General features: G+C 42.8%; 2 protein-coding genes, 1 long non-coding RNA gene and 1 other non-coding gene across 4 annotated transcripts; 1 reads left to right on the top strand and 3 right to left on the bottom strand.

Moving 5' to 3' along the window:
* Positions 1-6,832: 6,832 nt before the first annotated feature.
* On the top strand, positions 6,833-15,617 carry ACAT2 (acetyl-CoA acetyltransferase 2). The gene is made up of 9 exons (XM_054279409.1): positions 6,833-6,936; positions 7,024-7,158; positions 8,261-8,442; positions 9,585-9,702; positions 10,471-10,614; positions 11,653-11,775; positions 12,466-12,620; positions 14,704-14,814; positions 15,373-15,617. Exons 1-9 carry the CDS (start codon positions 6,888-6,890, stop codon positions 15,538-15,540), a joined length of 1,185 nt encoding a protein of 394 aa, XP_054135384.1. The 5' UTR covers positions 6,833-6,887; the 3' UTR covers positions 15,541-15,617.
* On the bottom strand, positions 13,850-14,697 carry LOC128938848 (uncharacterized). Its single transcript, XR_008483192.1, has 2 exons — positions 14,355-14,697; positions 13,850-14,310 (listed from the first exon to the last, which is right to left on the bottom strand). It is a non-coding gene; the product is annotated as an uncharacterized LOC128938848 (long non-coding RNA).
* Positions 15,618-15,808: 191 nt separating the features above from the next.
* On the bottom strand, positions 15,809-24,205 carry TCP1 (t-complex 1). Its single transcript, XM_054279405.1, has 12 exons — positions 24,029-24,205; positions 22,398-22,483; positions 21,569-21,697; positions 21,140-21,237; positions 20,880-20,990; positions 20,016-20,197; positions 19,306-19,432; positions 18,798-18,973; positions 17,958-18,081; positions 16,837-17,029; positions 16,357-16,520; positions 15,809-16,113 (listed from the first exon to the last, which is right to left on the bottom strand). The coding sequence occupies exons 1-12, from the start codon at positions 24,099-24,101 to the stop codon at positions 15,897-15,899; spliced, it is 1,680 nt and encodes a 559-aa protein (XP_054135380.1). The 5' UTR covers positions 24,102-24,205; the 3' UTR covers positions 15,809-15,896.
* LOC128939584 (small nucleolar RNA SNORA29) lies at positions 23,072-23,207 on the bottom strand. Its single transcript, XR_008483233.1, has one exon. It is a non-coding gene; the product is annotated as a small nucleolar RNA SNORA29 (small nucleolar RNA).
* Positions 24,206-25,091: the final 886 nt, after the last annotated feature.

Below are 25,091 nucleotides of genomic sequence, written 5' to 3' on the forward strand. Positions count from 1 at the left end.
GGCGCCTTCCCGGAAGGCTGGCGGACAAGATGGGAGCTCTAGGAAGGAAAACTACGCGCAGCAGTAAATAAAGCGCAAGATGGGTGCCGGGCTGCTCGGCGTGGCTAGCGGGGTTGCCTGCCCGCCGGCAGTGCGAGTCAGTGTCCTCGCCACTGATGAAAGATACAGGGCTTAAATTCCAGCTGCTTCCAAAGAAGTGAAACATCAGTTCCCGCGTTGGGGAATAAAACCGATAAAGTGAAGTTTGCCCTTTGTTGAGGTCTAGCAGTGAGCTGGTGCTTTAAAATAAACTTAATCCTTCTTACTGTCCGTGATTTCGCAGGCTGTGCTGTTGGGTAAATACTTGTGCCTTTTGTCGGCAAAGTCGAACAGCTGCTGCAGGCTAAATTAGTCTGTCACCTGGGTTGCACAGATGAAATTGATTGTCACTCACTGTGACAGTGCTGAAGGTGCTCCAGAAATCTCTCCTGGCTGTTCATGGTAGCAGAAACAATATAATCACTACAGAATAGAACCCAATGCACGTGGTCCCACATCCACATGTATGTGTATATACGAATACACAGAATTTTCAGTGAGAACTTAAAACGTTTAAAAACCACACTGCAAATTATTTGATGTAGCTACCCGAGGTAGGGTGGTAAGGTGACCACAAGGAGAAAGGACCTGAATAGATGTCTTTGAAATCTTACCTCATTTAAAAGTGAAAAAAGATGCACTGTGATTACTGTATGGTTACCTGCTCCTTCTTTTCTTGCAGATATTTGTTTTAAGCATTCAAGATACCAATTAACAGATTAAGCTATCCCAGGATATGGCAGCATGAGAGATGAACATTAGAGTTGGCCTTAACAAAAACATTAATGTAGCAAATTGACTTGATTTCCTTGAGCAAATGTAACCATTATGATACTAAAAATGCATATAAACCAAGCAGGAGAAGAAATTGAAACTTTTTCTACATAAAATAGATGCAGACGTATGCTCAGGGCTTCTTTTATTCTGTGTATAACATACCTAACCTGTTCTGTGTATCAGTGGTGATTTAAACTCAAGATCTCCCATTACTTTTTCTAGAGTTTGGCTACTTTTTATGTTCAGAAACAAAAACTCCTTTGTGTCTTCTCAGTAGTACAGATAAAGGGTCTAGCTCAGATACCCTCTAAGGTGTGGGATGGTAAACCTTCCACAATTGTTTGTGTTCATGAGCATGTAGAAAGTATTCCTGCGTTTTTTACCCCTTGTCAGCACCTAGTTATTTTAAATTTATCTTTACAAGTGTAGATTACATTTGTGGGAAATATGCTAGCTGAACAAGAGGCAGGCAGCCAGGGACATGTAGAGATAAGTGGAATCAGCCTGCAGAGCTTAATATTCTGGACTGCCTTCCTTCTGTGCTTTGAAGTTGGTAAGTGTATTATCAGGCTACACCTACAATTTTTGTTTAGGGAAATAAGGGCAACAATTTGGTAACCTGTCCTCTGATACTTTTGGGAAGAGGACATTTAACTAAAATACTCTTTTGTTCTGTTTGCACATCTCTTACACAGGGAGAACTTACCTGGGACATTTTAGTGCTGCTGGAACAAACGTGTCAACACCCGTCTTGGGTTGTGTTTACAGTGTGGTAACTGGAGTAAATTGGCTTTTCAGGTAATAGGTGCTGTCATAACCCCCAGCAGCATTGGTATTTGGATGAGAGGGCATGTCCTGATCTGTCCAAGCATCAACACAAAAGCCAAATTCATATATTGATTCGCCTATAATGATAAAATGGAATAGGAACCAGATTATGAATGAGTGGGCAGCAGAGTTCACTGGGTTTTAGGTTCCTTGAATGATGGTGTGTTACTCATTAACTTAATTGTCCATTAACTGGATGGCTCCTCCTTGGTTTTACTGGCTCAGTTCTGGGTTTCTGTTCCACCCCTTGGTTTCACACGGAAGCCATGTGGACCAACACAATATTACAATGTTTCCCAGCTCTGAGGGATGCTATTTGTCCCTGGAGAAGGCAGGCTCTGAGGGAAAAGCTTCCTAGTGTAAAACACTTGTAAAAAAAATTAGTCTGTAGGTCAGGAAAATGAGGAATTAGGGGGGAAAATGACATAAAGCCTTTTTCAAAAGTTAAAAAAAAAGTTTGGAGTACTGTACATACTCTTGGCATTTTAAAGGACCTTGAAATATCAGGAACAGAAGAAAGGCCAGTGGGCTGTAGCAAAGGCTGTCCTTGACTTGCAAGGACAGGAGATGGAGCAAAGCAAACCCCTGGTACCTCTGCAGCAGAGAATGAGCTCTCAGGAGCACTCTCAGGAAAAGGCTGCTGCAGCCTGCAGGTGTGGGAGAAAGATAAAATCTGTGGATTGCACTGAGAGGAAAGGGATACAGAGAGTTCCTTCAGGTAACTACTAGGTAAAGATCTAGGCTGCAGAAAGCCCAAATTTGACATCAGAGAACTCTCTCTTTTAGAGAAGTTTCCTGAATGTGAGGCTGCAGGCTTAATGCTGTCTTTATATCCCCTGCTAAACCTGCTTTTATGGGTCTTAGTGCAATTATCACCTATTTTGCTTACATCTTTATAGCAAGAAGTAAATGGACTTCTTCAGAAAGCTCTTGCAATAATTACTTTTTATTTAACAGCAATTTATATATATATAGAGTGAGTGAACTCCAGAGCCTCTCCTGAAGACTTCCCCTAACTGATAATCCATCCAGATACAATTACAACCAAATTGTGACTCAAGTTACATTAATTTTTGGGGATGCTTGATGAATACTGCAAGCTTGCATTTGGAGTACAGGTGTGCATATAGTTGCTAAGGATGTAAGCCCAGGTGTTTACTATACTTTTTTTTTAAACCATAGAAAGGTCAAGATAGTTTTAGTAGTGCAAATGTTTTCCTGACTGAGGGGAAGACTACATTTTTTAATTAAGCACCAATTAGATTACGAACATTCCCTTACAAAAATGGATTCAAGAAAAACACAGATTGGTTTTAACACAGCCAAGGACATTTCGTTCCCTTGATTTCCAAGGACCCTGTCAGTCAGGTGGGAGATTGAGAAATTGTAGAAAATGTAGCTCTTTACCTCACTGGGACAACAGTGTATCTGTCTGTTTTTAAAACAGGCCTTCTATGCTGAACCTACTCATAAACAACTGAATGTCAGTCCACTGCTAAGAAGACCTGGAAAAATAATGAATTGTCTTTATATCAATGAAGAAAGGTCTTAAAGTACTAAAGGCATCCAGGAAGCCCGAGTTCCTATAGCAGATATTAGTACCAATATTTGTGTATAAGACTTTATAGACTAGAGAATTTGCTTTTACAGGAAAGTTGTGACATCTATTTTAAAAAATAGAATTATCTCATATTGAGATTTATTAAAGTAATTGGACTTTGTATGGGGTTTTTTCCCTTTAAGAGGTGCAGCTTAGTTTTTATTAAAATCACATTCCCAACACCTGGTTTTGACAATATTCATTGACCAAGTGTCAGATTTAAGGAAAAGATGCAAGGGCTTCGCATTTTGGTAACAATACTGATCTTTTAAAAGGTCAGATTTAGAAAAAAAGTTATTTAGCAGGAGAGTAAACCAGTGAACACTAAAATCTTCTAACTTTTTGTCTATTTCTAATAAAACGGAGCCACCACTAGCAAATGAAAATGCAAAAATCTTTGCACCTTGAGTATTTAACCAAAGGCACTTGTCCATTTGATTGTGTTCATAGTAAAGTAGTAAATAAACTTTGTGCAACTGATACAGGTAAGATTTCTGTTCTGAATTGATTATTTAATTTCCCAGAGTTTAGATTTCTGAGAAACGACAAAATGTACCAGCATAGGGCAGTAGTTTATTATTGAGTATTATGCTGCTCATTAACTACATTGAATTTAAAAGCACAGCTGCCTACTCCCATTCAGAAGTGTTTTTTCTGCATTTAAATAACTTAACTTTGATCTGTACCATGCATGTTTCATAATTATTTGCCTTTGTGTGATTGCTACATTATTTCGCTATGTTACATGCCCCTTTTGTCCATTTGGATATCAACCCTGGACACCACCCAAGCAGAGTTAAACAGAATACTGCAAACCTGATAGACATACCAGGATAAAATTCATCTCTGTTGTTTTGGGGTGCTCCAGCCTCACAGCCTGGTTTGTCACTAATGCTGAGCTGTAAAACTCTTCTGCTGTTTGGGGCTGAGAGCAAAGGTGCAGCAGGTCAGCTCGCTGGGGTGTGCTGGCCTCAAGGCCCTAAGGCTGCTTCTTGTTTGAACTTTTTCTGTCTGCTAGTGAACTGTGGGGAGGGAAGGGGCTGAAGCCTCACTTTATGTTCCATTCAATATTTGTAAAGTTTTAAATTCAACAGAATTTAACAGGGTTACTTCAGGTGTAGTGTCAGTTGTGGACTGTGAACACCTGCTGACATTTAATCTGAGCTCATCTCACATTATTGACTTTGTATTTCCATCAATGGCCTTAAGTTGTAATCAGTCAAATGTTCCATTAAGAATGACATTTTGGTATATGGTACAGTTGATAAATGGCATTTCTTGGTGCTGCCCTCATATGTCTGTGTTACTCACTCTCTACTGAATTTTGAAAATGTGCAGGGACTACATTCAGTCATGCAGGGTTGCTCAGGAACTGTACAATATTTTTCTAAAACAATCACTGTATTTCTTAACATCCGAGATTCCTGACTTTTGCTTTTATGTTAGTTCTACTACTTGCTTAGTGATAGCCTTTTGAAAAGACACAATAATGTTTTTCCCCCTCCAGATTTAATCTTACATTTGTCTCAGTGTTATCAACTGCTCTGAGTGCACAGCATCATTAAAGAACAGCAGGGCTGCATGCATGTTGCCAATTAATGCATCCTTTAATGCACCTTAGGAGTCTGGTACATCAGCCTGCCTAAGCATTAGCTGCCTGCAGGATTTTCCAGGAATTTCCTTTCCTGAAGACATCTGAGGGGATTCATCTCTTGCTGAAAGCTGGAAACCGCAAAGTAACTGAAGAACACATGGTTTTCTGCTTTGGCCTTATCCTTCACAAAAACCAAAATACCTAAAAGGAGGAATGCATTTTGAGTGTTGGAATCCTGCAGCATGATTTAGCAGAGTTATTGGTGAAATCTAGGCCAATCTTGCTTTCCATAGCTGAAGTAGGATTTTTTTCCCTGTCTCGTAATGCTGTAGTTTTTTACATTTTAAAGCAAGAATAGAGGCTGATAGGAGTCAGAAAACTCCAACTCAGGGATTGTAGTGCTCCTTTTGCTCGTTGTGCCCTCACAGAAGGTTCAGATGCATTTTGTGGATGCAGATTTAATACTGCCAAATTCAGATTAGCCAACATGCAGGATGTGAGCACAGGTGTACTGGTGCATTCACTGCATATATAACCACATTTCTGTTTGTCAGTTTTTGTCATCACATGCTGTGTGCTTTTTTAGGACTTAATTTGTACTTCTGTTCTCTCTGTGAAAACCTACAGAATTTTACTACCTGGATAGAAAAAAAAAGTCTCCCAACTTCATAGCTAAGGTAGGAGCAACAGCACATTTTCTAACCATCTTCTTGGCCTTCAGATGCAAATTCAATGCAGTGCTTTGGCTGGCATGTCTCTTAGGCTGGGTACCCATGAATGAGGATGGAAGGAGTAAGGACTGAAGTTCAAGGCTGTGCAATAGACCAGTTATTTCAGCCCGTGTAAATTTTTTTTTAACTGTTGTTAGTTGTTACTGTTGTTAGTTGTAACTGTTGTTACTTTGACTTACTTTCTTGCTTCCTCTCTTTATTCTATCCCTTCTTCCTCCAGACATCTTAAATATTATTGCTTCCCACCTCGCATCTCTAGGCTGCCCACCTACATTCCCCGCAGAGAAACATTCCTGCCTGCCCGTCCGGCTGTGGGTTGCGGCCACTGCTGCGGCCGCCTCCTCTCCTTCCAGCTCCTGCGTCGTTCCAGACTACCTCGCCTTTCCCCTTGCAGCATCGCTTCCCACGGAACGGCCTGGGAACAGCCCCCTGCTTGCCTCTTTCATCAGGTCAGGCAGGGACAGCTTCTGGGCCAGCAGCGGAGAAATATAAATATAAATATAAATATAAATATAAATATAAATATAAATATAAATATATATCAGGCTTCTGCTGAAATTAGGAAAAATATTAAAATATTTAACATTTAAAAAATATTTTAATATTAATGTGTTAAATCATAAATTAAAATATTAAAATATTAAAAATATTAAAAGGGTGTTGGCAATCTCTGCACATCAGTTGCCGTGCAGATCAAACCAGCGATCGGCAGTTTTGTATAGTTTTACTCAGATTATTATTCTTTTCTCCCTGCTCAAGCAGATCCTAAGAAATGCCGTCATGAAATAAACAAACTGTTCTTAAAGCCACAATATGACAAGGTAGCACTTGACCCGCACGCTTTATTTTGTAAATAAATAATCCAGCGGGAGCTGGCAGCCGGCGCTGCGCAGGCACCGGGTGTGCGAGCGGGGGGCTCGGGGAAGTGCCGGAGCCCGGCAGCCCCGGTATACCGGGCAGAGCCGCTCCTCTGTTCCGGGAAGGGAGGGGAAGGGGAAGGAAGGGAAGGGGCTGGCAAGGAATCGGCCGAGGCCGCCCCATCGATCGCCCCAGGGGCGGCCCGACCACGCCACCGCCCTCCCGGCCCCCGCGCTGCGCTCCGGGGTCCGGCGGCGAATCCCGTGCCCGGGCTCCGTGCTGCCGCCCCGCCCGGCGGCGGCGAGGGGCGGGACCGCCGCCGACTCCGCTTTCGCTCCGGCCCGGCTGCCGCTTCGCTCGGGCTCCCGCCGCTCCGCTCCGCTCCGCGCCCGCCGCTACCGCCGCTGCTGCCGCCGCCGCCATGAGCGCGGATCCCGTCGTGTTCGTGTCGGCCGCCAGGACCGCCGTGGGTGAGAGGCGGCGGCGGGCGGCGGAGGGTCGCGGCGGGGCCGGGCCGGTGTCCCGGGGCTGAGCTCTCCCTCTGTGTCCCCATCCAGGCTCCTTCAACGGCGGGCTGTCGTCGCTGCCCGCGCACGAGCTGGGCGCCGCCGCCATCCGGGAGGTGCTGCGCCGCGCCGGGCTGGCCCCCGAGGAGGTGTCCGAGGTGATCCTGGGGCAGGTCCTCACCGCAGGTACGGCCCGGCGGCGGGACAGCGTCCCTTCGGGATGGGAACGGCTCCGCTTTCACCTTCCAGGGCCGTATGCCTTGCCACTGGAAACACGGTTCCTTAACAAAGGACTTGGCTGCTTCTCCATACACTCTGGGTGATCGAAAGGATGGGTTTTTGGAAAGGAGATGTTGTGGGGAATAGTTCGGGTTTTTTTAAATCTCTGAAGTAGCCAACAGTGTATGTCAGTTTCTTTTCTTTGTTACAGCATCCTTCTCACCTTGATCATCTCAGCTGCTAAATTTAATATCCTAAGTAATGATAACTGAGGTTTTAAGAGCTAGGCCTGCATTTGTGTTTGTCTGCAGGACTGACCTGCAAGATCTTGTGATGCAACTTGTTTGGAGACAAATATTTTGATTTAATGAAAATGTAACTGGCAGGGAATTGTTTGTTTTGAACTTGTTCCTGCTCTTTCCAGGGTAATTTTTAATCAGTAGGCAGCTTTGTATTTTAAATGTGGAGAAAGGAAATATATCTTTTTGTCTCAGATGATTCAGATTCCTCTGTATTTTCAGTTTGCTGAATGATGTGCTCTCCTTATCCTTTTTTTGTGTACAAAGAGCTTTGGCCTCGGGAGATGCAGATCAAGACTCTTCTTTGAATATAGTGCTTCTATTATCTCCATCAAGATCACAACAAAGACTGGAAGCTTTCAGGTCCATCTGTGCATAGTTATGCTTTTGGTTTCCACATGAACTTTCAGGAAAAGTTAACTGCTGGTGATGTACAGAAGATGTCAAAAAGAAACTCTTCAGAAAGCAGCAATTTAAATGATTTCTCATCCTACACATACAACAGGCTAGGGCTGATCTGAAGTAGTGTTTCCTCTGACCTGGCATCCAAAGCAGAGCTATAGATATAGAACTATCAGTAGCAGGTATTTATTGATCAATATAAATGAGAGAGGTTACCTGTTTATGGATTACTGCTGGGCACTTCTCTACTCACCAGCTAAAAGTAGGAGTGAGCTTTAAGTTTTTGTGGAATCAGGGTATTGTGACCAGTGACAAGGTGGATTTGTGTTTTAAGAGCAGCCAAAAGCACAATGCTCCTGTTCCCACAGGTGCTGGCCAGAACCCCGTGCGGCAGGCCAGCGTGGCTGCGGGAATCCCGTACTCCGTGCCCGCCTGGAGCTGCCAGATGATCTGTGGGTCGGGCCTGAAGGCTGTGTGTCTGGCTGCTCAGTCCATACTGATGGGAGACTCCAGCATCGTGGTGGCAGGGGGCATGGAGAGCATGAGCAAGGTAAAGCAGAGGGTTAGACTGGCATTGTGCTGACTTGCTGGGAGCAGAGAGCCCCGTGGTGAGACCCTGGGTCCCCAGGCTGGCACCTGGAGCCACATCGGAAGGGTCACTGTGCTTGCGAATGAACTTACACGTGCAACAGTAGCACACTTCTTTTAAAAAAAGACTTCATACTGTAGCTACTGAAAAGGTGCCCTACAAACACACACTGCATTTAAAATTCCATTTTTATTTCCATCTAGCCCTGTTGTGGTCAATGATTTTTGTTGTCATCTCATTGTAGGGGTTCCATGCTGTTGTCCCCTTATCACATAAGTTTCGTACCTTCTTGGTGTTTTTCCTGGGCATCTCCTCAGAGCACTGACTCTTTCTTCTTCACAAAGCAGCCAACCAACTCCAGTTCCCTTCTCAACCAGCCACCCCACTCTTTTATAGCACTTTTCTTCTCATTGGTTACAGCTGTGGCCTGTTAAAGTCAGGCCTGTTCCTAATCTTTGAAAATTGGCCCAGCTGCAGCTCCTTAGGGGTAAGATTACTTTCTACACTATCTTTATTTCCTTATATTCTATCCCCCTACAGATTTTCCTGTGACATAGCACAATAGACAGGACTTTTGTATTGCAAGAAGCCCAGAGAAGGAATAACTGAAAATGTTATTGCTTGTCAAGAAATTAGAGCTTGGAAAGAAAGCAAAGCAGTTTTATTTCAAGGTGTTCATCCCAAGGCTGTGTTCAGGAATGGGTCTGAGCTGGTGATCTGATTCCCAAGAAACAGATGACCTCTTCTGCCAGGGCTCAGCTGCCTGTGCTGAAAGAGGTGTTAACATTCCCTGGCAGCAGAGTGCAATTGGGAACTACCTGGAGGAGGCTAGTAGGATGGGAGAGCTACAGCCATGTGGTCCAGGAATGACAGATTTGGTCTGTGGAGAGGCAGCAGCACTTGCAGTGTGGTGGTCTGCTGCCAGGGGAATGCACAGGCCAAATGGCATGCCAGCTGGCAGCCTCTGGAGGGACAGGGAGAGCAGGCTGCTGGAGAGACTGCCAGGGTTTGGGATGGCTACCTCCAGCCAGCAGGCAGGGGTCTGTCTGAATTGTGTACTGGAGATGTGAACATCTCACTCCTTTCAAAATATGCTTTTGCAGGCTCCTCACGTCATTCACATGCGATCTGGGGTCAGAATGGGAGAGGCTTCCTTGCAGGACACCATAATCTTTGATGGTCTTACAGATGCTTTTTACCAGTATCATATGGGCATAACAGGTAAGTGATGACAGTCCATAAAATGAAATAGTCAACTGGAAGAATTCACTGACAAAATTTCAGAAACCTGAAGTTACAAATAACATGTTTCAAGCTGTCCTTATGTTGTAGTCATGAAAAAGAAAGAAAGAAATACATAATATTGAAAGGTGTTGAAGGCATTTTTCATTTTGTTTGTAAAGCTGCTGCTTTGGGTTTTTCTTCTGTCTGAGCTCATCTCTCTGCATCTTTTCTACATCTGAGAAATTTAATTTCAGAAAAAATATAAATAAAATAATCCCTGTATGTGACTGGAGCATTCAGCAGCACAGGTTTACAGTGGGGAGGAGTTATGTGAAGTGCCCTGTGGATATGCATGGTTCTGCAGCTTCAGGTTATTGCACCCTGGCTGGGATGGTCAGCCAACTGCATTTCCAGACCCTGCTTGTGAAACAGAGTGACTGCAGAGCGGTTCCCTTTCCTGAAGTGGCTGTAGAGAGATCTGAGCATAGTACTTCAGAGAAGCAATAAACTACAAAAGCTTGTTTGCTTTTGTTTTTCATTTGATAATATCATCTGGGAGGTGATTCCACGTGGAACTTTTTACCCTCATGTGAAAATACAGTAGAAAGTCATGAATAAACAAAATGAGGAAATCGGAATGAAAAGGGTTCAACAAACTCAGCTGCTTGCTACAGCAAACATTAATGACTACCTTTGTGCTTACAATTTTGCAACTTAAAATTTTGGCATTTCCTGATGGCATTTTGCATTTTGTTCCTGTTTCAGCTGAAAATGTGGCCAAGAAGTGGCAAGTCAGCAGAGGGGAGCAAGACCAACTTGCTGTACAGTCACAAAACAGGGCAGAGGCAGCACAGAAAGCTGGCTATTTTACAAAAGAAATTGTTCCTGTTCTTGTACCTTCTAAGAAAGGTAGGTGTGAATGGATAATGAGAGCTGATTTTAAGGAAAAAAATCTGTTTTCTGCTATGGCTCCTGTAATCAGTGGGTGCTTTCCCACTTATACAGCCTTTTTGTAAGCATGTGGCCTGTTGCTCTCTTTCAGCTTTCAGTGGTTATATTTTAAATAAGAGAGAAGCAATGCAAATGTGGAATACCTCAGTGTAGCTTTCTGCAAATAGTAATAGTGTGTTTATTGGAGATAGAATAACAACTTAGACAAAGCACTGACTTAACATAGGCTTAGATATGGTACCAAAATCAGTGGTTTTCATTTTCTTAAGACTCCTGCTGCACCAAACTTAAAACAGTCATATTGTTCTGGCAAACCTTGCCCACCTAGTAAAATACAGAGTGACAGTAATTAGGGTTACTAGTTAATTATGTAGTCAGGTTACACATAACGGGTATGCTTCTCTTTAGGTTTGTGAGGGATATAAACAGACCTGTCACAATGCTTGAGCCAAGGTCTGTTTCTTGAACAGGGGAATTCCCCAGTTCCTTGTGAGGTAGATGCAAAAACTGAATTTTCCAAAAAAATCAAGAATCAGTTCTTCAACAATTCCATTGAACAGAAAAAGTCCTGGCTTTAGGCTGGCTACAAACTATTTCATGATACCAGTTTAGATGATAATATTCAATCACATTTGACTATTCTTTGTACCAAGATTACCAGAAGTATCATTTGAAATACAGCCTTCTGCTGAAAGAGAAGGTATTGGGTTAGAAACAGCAAGAACAATACTGACTTTTGCATAACTAGACAGCTTTTTAGCTGCTAGTGTTTGTCTTAGGAAACCTGAGCTGTCTGCCCTGCTAGAAGGAGCTGGAGGGTTACAGCTGCTTGTTAAACTGCCCTGAGTTGGCAGCTGTCTCCAGTGTAAGAATGCCTTGTTGGTTGAAAGGAATATGGTGTATATTCCCACTCAGCATGTTGTTTTTGCTGTCTTTCTGTTTGAGATGTGTTTGTGTGATTAGACGCTCTTGTGAGCATAATGCTCTGTTTTGCAGGTCCTATAGAAGTTAAAATAGATGAACACCCTCGACATGGGAGCAGCCTGGAAACAATGTCAAAGTTAAAGCCCTGTTTCCTGACAGATGGGACTGGGACAGTAACAGCAGCTAATGCTTCAGGTTGGTCCATCTGGCTTAAATGACATGGAGAAGAGCTGTAGCTGTTTGTGGCTGAAGGCAGGGTCTCTGTGAGGGGTGTGGCTGCTGTGTGTTCCCTGCTTTGCAGGAAAGGGCAATGTTTGCCAACATGGGTAGAACTCCATTTTAGATGTGGTGGGGGATTTCTTTAGAGAGTTGTCTTTTGTTTCCTTGTTTTCTATGAAACAATACAAGAGTTTGGACAGTAACAGCAATATTTGATAGGCTGGAAGGACTATTTCCTTTTAAAACTGTCTAGGGGTTTCTGACACTGCAGGTTTGGACAGTGGAAAACTCAATGATTCATGTTTGAAAATGTTACTCCTATGGGACTGCCACAAGCAGCTTTTAAATATCTTCCTGTGGCTTTATGCTGCTCCTTCCAAAGCCTGCCTAACAAGTCTGATGTACTTATTTTTCAGATTTTGCTTTGATTCTTCCACCTGCTGCTTTCCAAATAGAATCACAAATGTGTCACATTTACAGCGATATAGTTTCAAGTGTTTGTGGCAGAGAACAGACTTAGCTGGTATGAGCAGTACCAACCTAAACCAGAAAATTATGTGTGATTTTTGTTTTGTCTAGATTGTGATTTTATGCAAGCAGGAGAAAGTGGTACAGTAAAAGCCATAAAGTCCAACAAATAGATACAAGTTGTTTGTTATTCCACAGGTTTAAATGATGGAGCTGCAGCTGTTCTTCTAATGAAGAAATCAGAAGCTGCTAGGAGAGGTCTTATGCCTTTGGCTCGGATTGTATCTTGGGCTCAGACAGGTATAGATCCATCTATTATGGGAGTAGGGCCCATTTCAGCAATAAGGAAAGCTGTAAGTAATCACTTATCTATGTTATCCATGATGCTAAAACTCTTGGTTTTAATTGCTTTTTGTTTTCTGGCCATGTTTTGGTTTTACCCTGTTCTAAAGAAAAGTTAGTAGGAAAAAAGTAAACTATGTGAAAAACAGACTCAAAATAGTGTAGTATATAAGATTAGGAATCCTAGTGCTACTAGGCTAGCACCTGCTTGTTGAAAAAAGAAAACCCAAATGCATATGTGTATAAATGGACTTCAGAGCATAAACTAGTCAGGTTTGTGGAAAGGTACCTAGATAACCGAGGAGGCTAAAGATCAAATGTCAGGGATGCTGTAACTAACCTAATGCAGTGATATGGTTCTGATGCTGTGTCTGGCCAGGTTAATTTTCAGATCATTGCCTGAATGTATTTGCAATAGTACAACACTGAGGGAAGGGCCACTGAGTGCCATCTGCATTAGCAAACGGGACAGTGCCCTTTGGGTTTCAGTATGGCCTGCAAAATGCCTGCAGCTTACAAACTGGATTCCTTTCAGGTGTAACTAAACAGGAAGTTGCATTCCAAAACCACATCTAATGTGCTCAGAGCATTACTGAGCCACTGATGTGCTCAGTGCTCAGTCCACAGGACAAGGTTCTCAGTGTCTGAGGGAGCAGCCCTGCTGGTACTGCACTGCTTGCTAATGCATCCATAACCCATAGCAGCCTCAGCTGATTATTTGTTAAAGCTTAGCTATGAAAGTGAGCATGGAAAGAGCTAAGAACAGATTTGCTTCAATGTTCCTTATATTTTTAATACTGTGTAAAGGTCTTATTTTGTTCACCTCTGTAATGTCCTGGTGATGTGGAGGTGTGACCTGAACTCACCAAGCTCTGTGGCTTTTGACAAGAAAATCAGAACTATAATGCTTAAGCTTTTTCTTACCAGATCTCAAAGCACTCTTTCAAATGAAGGATGTGCAGTGGCTGCATATACAATACAGTTTTAGTATAAACTGTGGGACAGACAAGCTGTACCTCTAACTGTATACATACTATGAGAAAGGGCACACTGCTTCATAGAGCATGGTCCTAACACCAAGGTTGTTGCTTCAATCCCTTCATGGGCCATTTATTTAAGAGTTGGACTTGATGATCCTCATGGGTCCCTTCCAACACAGAATATCCTGTGATTCTGCGATTAAACTTTCTAATGTGTATTACCAAATGTTCAGACCCCCCATGTATTGTTTATCACTTCAGAATTTTAGAGTAGCACTTTATAGTAAGAGAAGGACTATGTTATACATTAAGTGTTACAATAACAATTGTGTATCTTAAGCTTTTCCCAGAAGAATGGGATACTCCATACTGTCTATTTCATCTATAGAAAAAGGCTGTCCTCCTTGACTACAGTCTCAGAGGTGCACCAGTCTGGCCAGCCTAGGTTGTGAAACATCAATAGTGATGATTCTGCTGATAAAGTATTGCTGTTAGAAACAAAGTGAGTGGAAGTAAAAATGTACACATGTGAAACATGCCTATGCCTGTACCAGAGTAGGCAATTGCATCACAGATTTCTCAAGTGAAAACATGAGCCAAACCATCTTCAAAAATAGTCACCTGTGAAAAGCTTAAAGTGCCAGCTTTCAATGTAAAGGCAGGAGAGACTGGACAAATCAGATGTGGCACTGATCACTAATGGTTGACACCTTACTATTTCCTGTTTAAAAGTCTCTGTTAAGAGACTCCCTAATGGAGTCAGACTATGTCCTAAAAAGTTGCTTTTGATCTCTTAAAGCCTGCTTCTGAATGCAGTGTTTGTTGTAGTAAGGGCACCAGATACAGTTTGATTCTCACAATTGCACCACCACTGCTACTACGTATAAAATCAGTCAAGATTTTTATGAGCAGCCAGCATTATTGTACTGACTTGTACTGACTTGTCTGACACTGTGGTCTTCAAGAATTCTGTCATCAACACTGGCTATAAAAAATTGTTTTCCTTCAACTTTACAAAGCTTCAAACCACACAATTTACATCTTATGAAAAGCTTCCTCTGGTGCTGAGGAAGAGCTAAAAGATAGTAAGGTCTTATTTGCACTGTTTTCTCAGGTTGACAAAGCTGGCTGGACTCTGGAACAAGTTGACCTGTTTGAAATTAATGAAGCCTTTGCGTCACTATCTATTGCAATTTCAAAAGAACTGAAAGTAAACCCAGAAAAGGTAATGATTTGTAGGCTGGCATTAGCTTACCTCCTGTAACTCAAACTTGTCCCATTCTGTGCATGTGGATTGTAAAGATGAGCACAGCTCTCTTGCAATCCCTTTGGTGTAAGCAAATAGGGTGGGAGCCCCAGCAGGCATTTCCTCACACTGCTCAGTCCGCTGGCTTTGCTAGCAGTGTCCCAGCTGAACAACTTCCAGGGTTGCTGCACTGGATTTTTATGCAAATCTAGGCAACTGCTCAAACATACTTAATTCAGAATTTGAAATTGCTGCCTCAAGTATTATTTCAGTGATGGCAAAAAACATGGGTATTATTCTCCCCTCCCTAAATTCACCTCTTATCTTCAGAGTGAAGACTGCACCCTTGCAGAAGAAATACTGATTATTACCAGCTGTAGCACTCATATGCACTTTCTTGCATGAAGTGAGGTTTGGCGTTTCAAGCTCACAAAAAAATTAAGAGCAAGATCCCAGTGAAGTAATATATGTTGAAAATCAGCTAAGCCAGTTAAATGTTCTTGACTGTCTATGTTGGCTTTTTTTTTTTTCTTTTAGATCAACGTACAAGGTGGAGCTATTGCTCTTGGCCACCCTCTGGGCGCCTCTGGCTGTCGCATCCTTGTAACTCTCCTCTATGCACTGGAACGAACTGGTGGAAAACGTGGTGTTGCTGCTCTCTGCATAGGAGGAGGAATGGGAATAGCCATGTGTGTTGAGAGATAAATGTGAGGGAGTGAATGAACAGCTAGTATGAACTAGCTTTGAAGCATTTTACTAATAAACTTCTAATAACATTTTAACAGCTCACATTTTGTTTGTTTTGCCTAAATGTAAGTAAGCTTACACCATTACTTTTAGGCACTCAAGCACTGACTTGACAAAGAGGTCAGCGATTACTGCAGGCACACTAGTTGTTAACACACTCTAGAGCCTAAATTCTCACTGCAACGACCAAGCTTCCTTTCAAAAATTAAGTTTGTTCACAAGAAAATAGCAGCAACATTCAACCACTTGTTTTATTAACATTTTAGTTATAAGAGTGGGAAGTGTAAGTGAAACAAACATAAATAAAGCCTAAGTTATTCTTCAAGTGCTCCAGACTGAACTGCATCCTCATAGCACCCTCCTTTCTCTTCTTTAGTTTCAGGGTGCAGTTTAATAAGATCATCAATTCGAAGAATGGTAATTGCAGCTTCTGTTGCAAACTTGAGGCTCTTAGTTTTGACCATGGTTGGTTCAAAGACACCAGCTTGCTTATTATCACGAGGTTTTCCATTGATCAAGTCAAGACCAATCCTGGAAAGAAGGAATGCTGTCAGATGGAGAGGGAGAAACAGCAGAAATACAGCTGGGAATATGCTGGGTAGCTACTGCTTCATTACAGCAATACATACACACAACTGAAGGGCAGGGGAAAAGGAGTTCACTGATAACATACATTTATTTTTTTTACTATGCAAATCATGGTTCAGTAAACTGGGAGAACAGTTTTCCATGTAGGTCACCAACCCACATCACTTTTACCAGACAGATACTTGCCATTTCAGATTTTTGCGATCTGGGTTAACTTGAGCCTCATTGTGGAATGCTCTCAACTTTGCAACAAGATCTGTGGCATCCTGAGCAGCATTTACTGCCAATGTATTTGGAATTACTAAGAGGGATCTTGCAAATTCTGCTATTGCAAGTTGTTCACGTGATCCCTAGAAAGAGGAAAAAAGTTTTTAAACCGATACTACATCAAGAGAGGAAAAAACAGAGCCAGAATCAAGAACAGCACTAATAGGCAGGGATTTTCACATGCAGAACCTGTGTTTGGGTCAAAAAACCCATGGAATCTAATTATGAGAGAAAGAATTAACTAATATCCTCCATTTTAAAGAACCATCTTAGATTCTGTAAGGTGATTATGTTTTCATGAACCACAGAAATGACTTCTAGTAGATGAAAATAAATGCCTGGAGATTCATGGTGCAAGTCCAACACATACACAACATTGCTCCTTTGTGCAAGACTTACCATGCTGGTTGCATAATTTTCAAGATATATTGAGAGTGCTGCCTCTACAGCACCACCACCTGGGACAACAGATTTGGATTCCAAAACCCTTTTGACAACACAGAGAGCATCATGTATAGATCGCTCCATTTCATCACACATGAAGTCATTGGCTCCTCTCAAGATAATTGATGCTGAAGTACGAGCCTTTGTACTAAGAAGAAAAGGAATCAGAAGTCAGCTGTGTTGGATGGAACCTAGATTAAAACTCTTCTTGGTAAATTTTTTCTTCTAAAGTTAAGTTCAGTTGAGCCTCATTATTTCAACATTTAAAATAAAATCTTAACATTGTTATGCCCCTCGCAGGATACATACATTGTAACTTAGTCACCATTTTAATGTTTAACATGCATGGATCTAGTTTGAATTTTAATCTTTTGAAGAAAGACTCAGTGACATGACAAGATGTTTCCCCATCAAAGAGGGGAAAGCATACTTAGATAGTAAGAAAGATCCCTTTTGGACAGCCCTCAAGTAAATTAACGACTACCAATGTTACAGAAAAGGCTGTCACATGTAGCTGACACACAAGTGCCATGGGCAGAGTGTCATTCATGCTCAAATGACACCACAGGAACATGAACACCCAGAAGGGATACTGAAGCAGCAGGAAAGTTATTATCCAAACTATGTTCTTGTTAAATGAATTGATATTTAAGTCTTCAGGTACCTGACAACAGTGACAGCAGCAGAAGTGAATACTGTCTTTCACAACAAATGGAAAGATTTAGTTCACACCTCCTTATTCAAATGAAATTACTCAGATGGTACCTATTTCCCTTTACCATCTCTAAAGGGAAGCCAGTTTAGAAATATTTGTTTATTAACAAAAATTTAAGTAAAAACTGCCTAGCAATCTGATTGTCTCATTTACTGTAGTTCACAAAACTTATCCAGCTCCAGCAAAAGATATTAAATACTGATACTTTCACCTCTAATTTGCACTGGGTTTTTGTATAACTATTTTCCTATGTGTATAACTACTCCAACCACTCAGATAGCATCAAGTAAATAAATGCAATTATATCTCAAACTTAGTAGAGAATATATACAAAATGGAGTATTTTTAAAAGGATCCTTACTTCTTGATTAAAATCAGCTCATCATCACAGATTCTCTCTTGAATCACTTCCTCAGCCTGTCCCAGCATTAATGCCTCAAAACTCTCCTCACCTTCAAGGTTTGCAAGGGTTGAACATATGGTTGCTTTAACAAACAAACAAATAAAAAAGTGAAGTTAACATTCAATTCCTGCACATCACCCTTTGCCCACTTCCCTGAATAGGTGTACAGAAAGAAAAGCAGAAATAAAAGCTGTGTTGAATAGATTTTTCTTAACATTTCTAGTTCTCAGGCAGCAATTCAGTATTTCTCACTGATAAACTGCTCCTTTTGTTCAACTTTTACAGCACTTCTTTTTTCACAGCCAGTACAAGTTCCCATGCTTTACCACAATGAAAAAGTTTTCTTCCAAATTTCAGAACTGACAGATGAAAATATGTACAGGACCAGATTTTTTTAAAAGTATGATTTAGTGATTTTGGAGTTCTTTATTCGTCTTGAACTATCTAAACAATGTACTTAACTGTCTAAACAGAGGCTTATGAATGCAAGCATAGTAAAGACTTCTAAACAAACACAGATTATGGCTCCTATTTCCACAAAAGGCCAGTCTTCACAGTGCCAGGCAGCTTCTTCTCCTCCCACAGTAACAATCAAGTTTTACAATACTACTACTTTGACAAAGATCACTTAAAAGCAACAGGAAAAGCTAAAAGCTAAAAAGAAGTGGCTCAGCTTTACTCATCCTGACCTTGAAGGTTAAGAAGTTGTATTTTAAAAAATGAGTTAAGAAATACCTTAACAACAGCTACTACTTTGAAGAATAAATTTATAAACCATTTATTCTTACATAGACATACCTCCTGATGCCTTAGCAATCCGCTTAAGGTCCTTTTTGACGACTCTTCGTACTGCCATAGCTCCAGCATCAACAAAGTATTTCAGACACATATCATCAATACCTCCCGTGGTGAGAATCACATTGGCACCGGTGGCCAGAATCTTCTGGATTCTTTCTTTGGTAATATCTGACTCTCTGCAAAGATTAATGCCAAAGTTATAAAAAGGTATTAAAAAATATACCATCACATCTTGTCAGCCAACTTCCTGAAACCTTAATGCAGAACTCTGCAAGAATGGACCACTGCACAAACATACTTGCATTTCTTGAAAACTGACTTAATACTAGTTCTGCCTCCAGAAGTGAAGGCTTTTTACATTACTATTTGGTATTGGTGGGAAATGTTAGCATTCAAAACATTTTTTACCTCTTGCACTCAGCCAAAATTAGATTGAGCCACCTCAACTGAAGAGACCAAATCAAGCCTGTGAAACCCCACTGCCTCAGTTATTCAAGCTTCCACACACCTCTGCCTTATCTGGTCCAGCTTCTCAGGGTCTGAGATAACAACCTGAACACCAAGCTTCATTTTTGCTTTCTGTAGGCTGAAGTCAAGGCATGCAATCTTTGCATTAACTATTCTCTTGGTCATACCTGATGAGGAAAAATAAGCAAGAAGAAGTTTGTCAAATTGATTTAACAGAACATCAAGTCAGCATTAGAGATTAAAATTAGCATTATTTTCACATTTCAGATTCCTACTGTTTGCTTCTCCACCTCCAGTTCTGCCCTACTGCAGAAAAATGCCAATTGAGACTTTCCTGTGTTACCTTTTTACATACCCTGTTCCCCAAAATGTGCATGACCATGACAATCTGACCTATTGGTCCCACATCCTCTAAGTCACCTAATCACAGCACAGCTCTGCTAAATGAACAGTTCCCCACAAACCTGGCAGTGGCTCCCCACAAGGGAAGCGTTGAAGTTCCACCAGACCACAATGCTACCTTGCTGACACTGATCCAGGGAAACTACACCAACACTTTGTGGATCACTGCTAGCTGGCAGGCTCTAATCTAAGAAACACTGGTGAAATGCAGTACTTTGTATTCCTGTTTAATTGTGCTGGAACTGAAAACCCACATGATTTGCAATGAGCACAGCCAGTAAGGAGAGCGATGCAGAAAGATGGAGAGGACTGAGGTGAGATGGAGGATTTCTGGAAGCCTGTCCTTACCCTGAGAGCCCACCACGCAGTTGAGCGCATAGCCGTTGACGAGAATGCTCTCCTTCTGGCTGCGGCCGTGGGCCTTCAGAACATTGACCGAGTTGATGGGGTACCGAGCCTGACCCTTCTGGTCTGTGTATTTAACTGCCAGGGCAGCATCCACCACCATGTTAGCAAAGAAATCGCCATCACTGACAGGCTGTTAAGGTTAGAACTGAAGCAGGAAATTAGTATTATGCTTAAGGGGAAAAAAAAAACCCCAAAACAAACCATGAACAGAAATAACTGACAGTGCTGAAACTACGTTTCCAGAAAAGAGCTTCAGAAAGGCATGTAAGTGCTAGCTCTCCTTTCCACTGTCTTAAAAGAAAGAGTAATTCTAAAATTTGAAACACTGGTAGGAAATTATGACAGACTAGTATGAAACCTGCATTTTACATACCTTTTGTTGTTTAAGAAAAATATGTATCCTATGTTCAGTCTGCACAAAAGCTAAAAATGCAGGTTTTTCTGTGCTCATGGAGTAAAATCCAACTTTCTTTCCTCTGATTCACTCCCAGGTACTTCTGTAACACATTCTTCTATTCACACAACTCTTTATCTGGTCTCCCTAACAAGCAAAGCAATTGTTAGGAAACAATACCCTTTAAAAGCTATCATGATGTGCCAACCCAAATTTAAATAAATTGGGAAGAGTTTGAACATGCTTTCCTATGCCAGGTCACAATAACTGTAAAATGCCTGTTATAAACATAACAGCTTCAATACTGTGTCATGTTCATAAAACCTGCTGCCAAGGATACTCTAGCCCAGCTACTGAAGCTCCCTAATCAACCACTCCCACTTCACTCACTTGATCAATTTAAAGGATACACTCCTATGATTTTCGAGGACATTGATGTTTTAGCAGCATTAATTAGGCACTCCCTGCCCAACTCATCTGTGTTAATAACAAGATTTTCATTGATGTAGCGAACAGCTTCCCTGTAAAATAAAGACAAATACACTAGTAAAGAACCACCCCCATAAAAACCCAAAACCCCTGCAACAAACCACCATATTCCACTTGGCACCAACAAGTCTGTATTAATGCAGTCACAAAATGCTGAAATTCAACTCTATCAGATTCTTACTTGCAGGCAAGTCTGTATCCACCGATAATGGAGGTAGGATGAATTTTCTGTTTCACCAGCTCATCTGCATTTTTGAGAAGTTCTGCAGCAATAATTACCTGTTTGAAATACAAACACTAAATACGTGCATTCCACATAAGCAAAGTAACTACCTTGTGCAACACAGAACTAAAACCAGTTTCTGATGTGAGGTGAGAGTTACCTAATTCCAACCCCCACCAGGGTAGCTAAAGTCTCAGGCAAGTTTTCAACACTCAGTATCCTTGTTCATACTTCACTTCTTGCAGTTGTTAAAAATTAAAAACCTAAATTCAACCTCTATGACCAACCTCCAATATAGGAAAAATCAATAATGAAACAGAAGTGAGCGAATTCCCTTCTGGAGCACCACTTTGCATATAGAAACTAGCATCTAAACTTGCTACCTACCACTGAGGTGGTCCCATCACCAACTTCTTTGTCCTGCAGGTCTGCCAGCTCACAAAGGACTTTTGCAGCAGGATGTTCCACTTCCAGCAGTTTCAGAATGGTTGCACCATCATTAGTAATGGTCACGTCCTAATTTTCAGAAATCAAATGTGCATATGAAGCATATTTCTATTACACTTTCACTGTTGCATTTCATAATGCTCATACAGAATGAAATTAATTATTCTTTGCAATTACCCATAAAATAACTATTTGTAACAAAACTTTCCCGCTTCTTTTTAACGTGGAGTCCCATCCTAGCAACAGAAATGTTACCAGTGCAGAATCTGCCCTTTTTTTTTGATCAGAAAAGCCTTATGGTACAGAAACTCATCAAACATTTTGCAAATACTGGATAAGCAGCCATGCAATGACTTCCCTCCAACAGTATTTTATTACATCAGCCTGGAAAATGACAAACTTTCTTCAACTGCTTGAAATATTTCAAAATACAAAATACTGCTTAAAAGTTTATTATGAATTACTTGAATTATGTCAGCACCTGTTAAACCTGACTTAAATGGTGAAACTGTCTTTTTGCAATCTGATCCATATTTTAAGTGGTTACAAAGACTTATCTACAGAAATTAAATAACTGTAACACATACATTACCACAATAGATGAAACTAAAATGATGTAACACACAATAGCCAATTTTACCACAGTTCTCCTACTCTTCTCAGGAAAAAACAGGCACATGCACATTAGGCACATAAAGCACACTAAGTGGGAGCACTTTTGCACAGGAATACAAGCCCTCCTGACACTTGCTAAAGTTACATTACTTACCCCAATATCATCCACCAACATCTTATCCAGACCAACTGGCCCAAGAGAACTCTTCACAATATTGGCAATAGCAGATGCAGCAGTAACTGAACACATGAAAGAAGTAAAGAAAAAAAAGTTTTATCTTCCCAGTTTTAAGATGATTCTCAGGTTTGTAAGGAACAGTGCCAAGAACCAAGAGATCAGGAATTTGACAAGTGATCTAATCTAGCATTACATTTCAGCCTATCTAACCTAAGGCCTCACCTTACTTTGCTAGGCTTGCTGCTACTAAAAAAAATACAATCTGCACCAAACCTCACTCTTCCCTCCTGGCTGGTTTAGCTAGCTAAGCTGACTGACCAGAAAAAGAATGGTTTCTCTGCTGTCTCGGTAAGATGGAGGACAGGACTGAGGTCAGAGGAGCAGTGGTGTTAGATCAGGAAGGGTTGGTAGCACTGCTGCTTTTGGTTGCAGGAAGCTGTACAACAAAACTTCACTCTCACTTAGTCCTCAGTTCTGGGCAGACAGAGAACAACGGCATGGCATCACCACACATCAATCAGTAAAACATCCTCTGGTCCTTATCAGGCCTGTGACTGAAACAAAACATTTACTTCTGCAACTAAGTCACCGAAAAGTGACTTTTCAGTCACTACTAAAACAACACAAAGCCTCTAAAACACTGACTTGTTTAAAGGTTGTTCTGCCATCTTCATATAGGAAAAAGATACAATCAACCTTTTCCTTCAGACCATGGCAAGTTTTTCTCTATCCCACAAGCATAGCCACTTAATCTGGAAATTGAAAAAGTGGTAGTTAAATGGGAACAGTTATAACTCAAGAAACCTTAAAACAACACAACAATTTATTTTGCTTAGGCGGATTAATGTCAGCTTTCTGGAAGAAAGAACCAAAGGTGTTGTACCAAAGGTGCCATTATCACGTGGAATCTCACTCGTGAATTAAAGCAAGGCTCGCATATTTTCAGTAGTTGCCTAAAGTACTATCAGAGCTACAGGAAAGGATCTCAGTTCGACCGGGAAGCAAGTTTTGGCTTCTTCCTTTGTCTTTTGTCTACTGAGAATCTGAGATCGGTCTCGGAATTTGCAGCCTTCCCCCAGGACTCGGGGTTCAATCCTGAGCAATGGGTAATGTGTCTGAGAAGCGCAATCACAGACACGCATTCAGAGGGTGGTCCCCACTTTCCAAATCAGGATATTCATTTCCTGTTCTAGGCGGCAGGGACCCTCCCTAGCTGCCCCTTCCCCTGCAGAATTCCCCGCAGGCCTTACAGGCTCAGGCCCTCCGCGGCTGGGACGGGGCAGAGCGGCCTCCGTGCAGCAGCCGCAGCCGCCCTGGCCCGGTGTTCGCTGCTTCAAGGGACGAGGGAGGGAGGGAGGGGGACGCGGGGCCGCCACCCAGACTCCTGGAAGCGGCGCGGGATGGCGTGCGCTCCTCTGCCGCCTGCCTCCCTCCATTCTCGTCCTCCCTTTGCTCCCTCCCTGCAGGCAGCAGCGGCCCGGGACGGCAGAGCGGGGCGGGTGAGCACATGGCAGGGGTGACCATGGCCGCGCCATGTTCGCTCCTTGCTGCCCCTCCCTTTCCCCCCGCCCGCTCCCCCGGCCCTCGCCGGGGCGCGCCGCCCTTACCGTTTTGCGTGCGGACCGTGTCGCCGCTGGTCCGCTCGCCGAACACGGCCAGGGGCCCCTCCATCGCGGACATCTTGCCGTCCGGGCGCGGCGCCACACGCTCAGGGAAGGGACGGGAGGGCGCGGAGAGGCGGGATGGCCGGGGCGGCGCGAGGCACGCTGGGAACGCGCCCCGCCGCGCGCGGGGGCGGTGGGGCGGTGGGGCGGGGCCCGCCCCGCGGGGGGCGGGGCCGCAGCCCGAGCCTGCCCAATCCCGGGGCGCGGCGCCGCCCGGCCTCGAGCCGCGATTGGCGGGCGCCGCTGAACAAAGAAGCCGCGAGACGGGGCGGGGCCGGGGCGCTTCCACGAGCTTCTAGAATGTGTCGCGGGCCGGGGCGCGCAGGCGCGGAGAGTGCTGCTGCTGGTGGGGCAAGGGAGGGGTGCGGGAATGGCGCCCGCTGCTCTGCGCTGGGACAGAGCCAGCTTCCCAAAGTCGGGACTTCGGCATGCGGGGCCATAACTGCCCTTCTCAAACACGTTACTCGTTGCTCGGGATTGTACCCCGAGTCCTGGGGGGAAGGTGGGGAAGGCGGGGAAGGCTGCAAATTCCGAGACCAGTCTTGGGTTCTGAGATGGCAAAAGATGAAGAAGCTGAAGACCTGTTTCCTGGAGAAACTGAGATTCAAGCTGATACTTTAAGCGGAACACTTTTAATAAGAATTACCCTAACTCATGATTGCGATTGCACTTGATAATGGCACCATTGTATGGTTTGAAGGTCTCTGAGCTGTAATTGTTCCCGTTATCCTACCACTTTTCAATGGCCAGGTTAAGTGGTGATGCTTGTAGGATAGGAGGAAAACTTGCTACAGTCTGAAGGAAAGCCTCAGGGAGTGGTGGGGAGATGGGGAACCTGCAAGGCTCAGGATGAGCATTCATAGGGCATGATGTGAACAGGCTTCTGGTATTTTGACAAGCAAGTACCTTGTGTGGCCAGCAGCGACCTCCACTGCCAGAGTTGTACCTGGCTCCTACGGCAGTGTCGAGTTCCCCTGCCAGCTGGTGCCAGGGGAATCTCCAGGCC

This window comes from Melozone crissalis, unplaced genomic scaffold, assembly GCF_028551555.1.
Source record: "Melozone crissalis strain CALT ecotype California unplaced genomic scaffold, PUWL_Pcris_2 ptg000027l_1, whole genome shotgun sequence".
Taxonomy (NCBI): domain Eukaryota; kingdom Metazoa; phylum Chordata; class Aves; order Passeriformes; family Passerellidae; genus Melozone; species Melozone crissalis.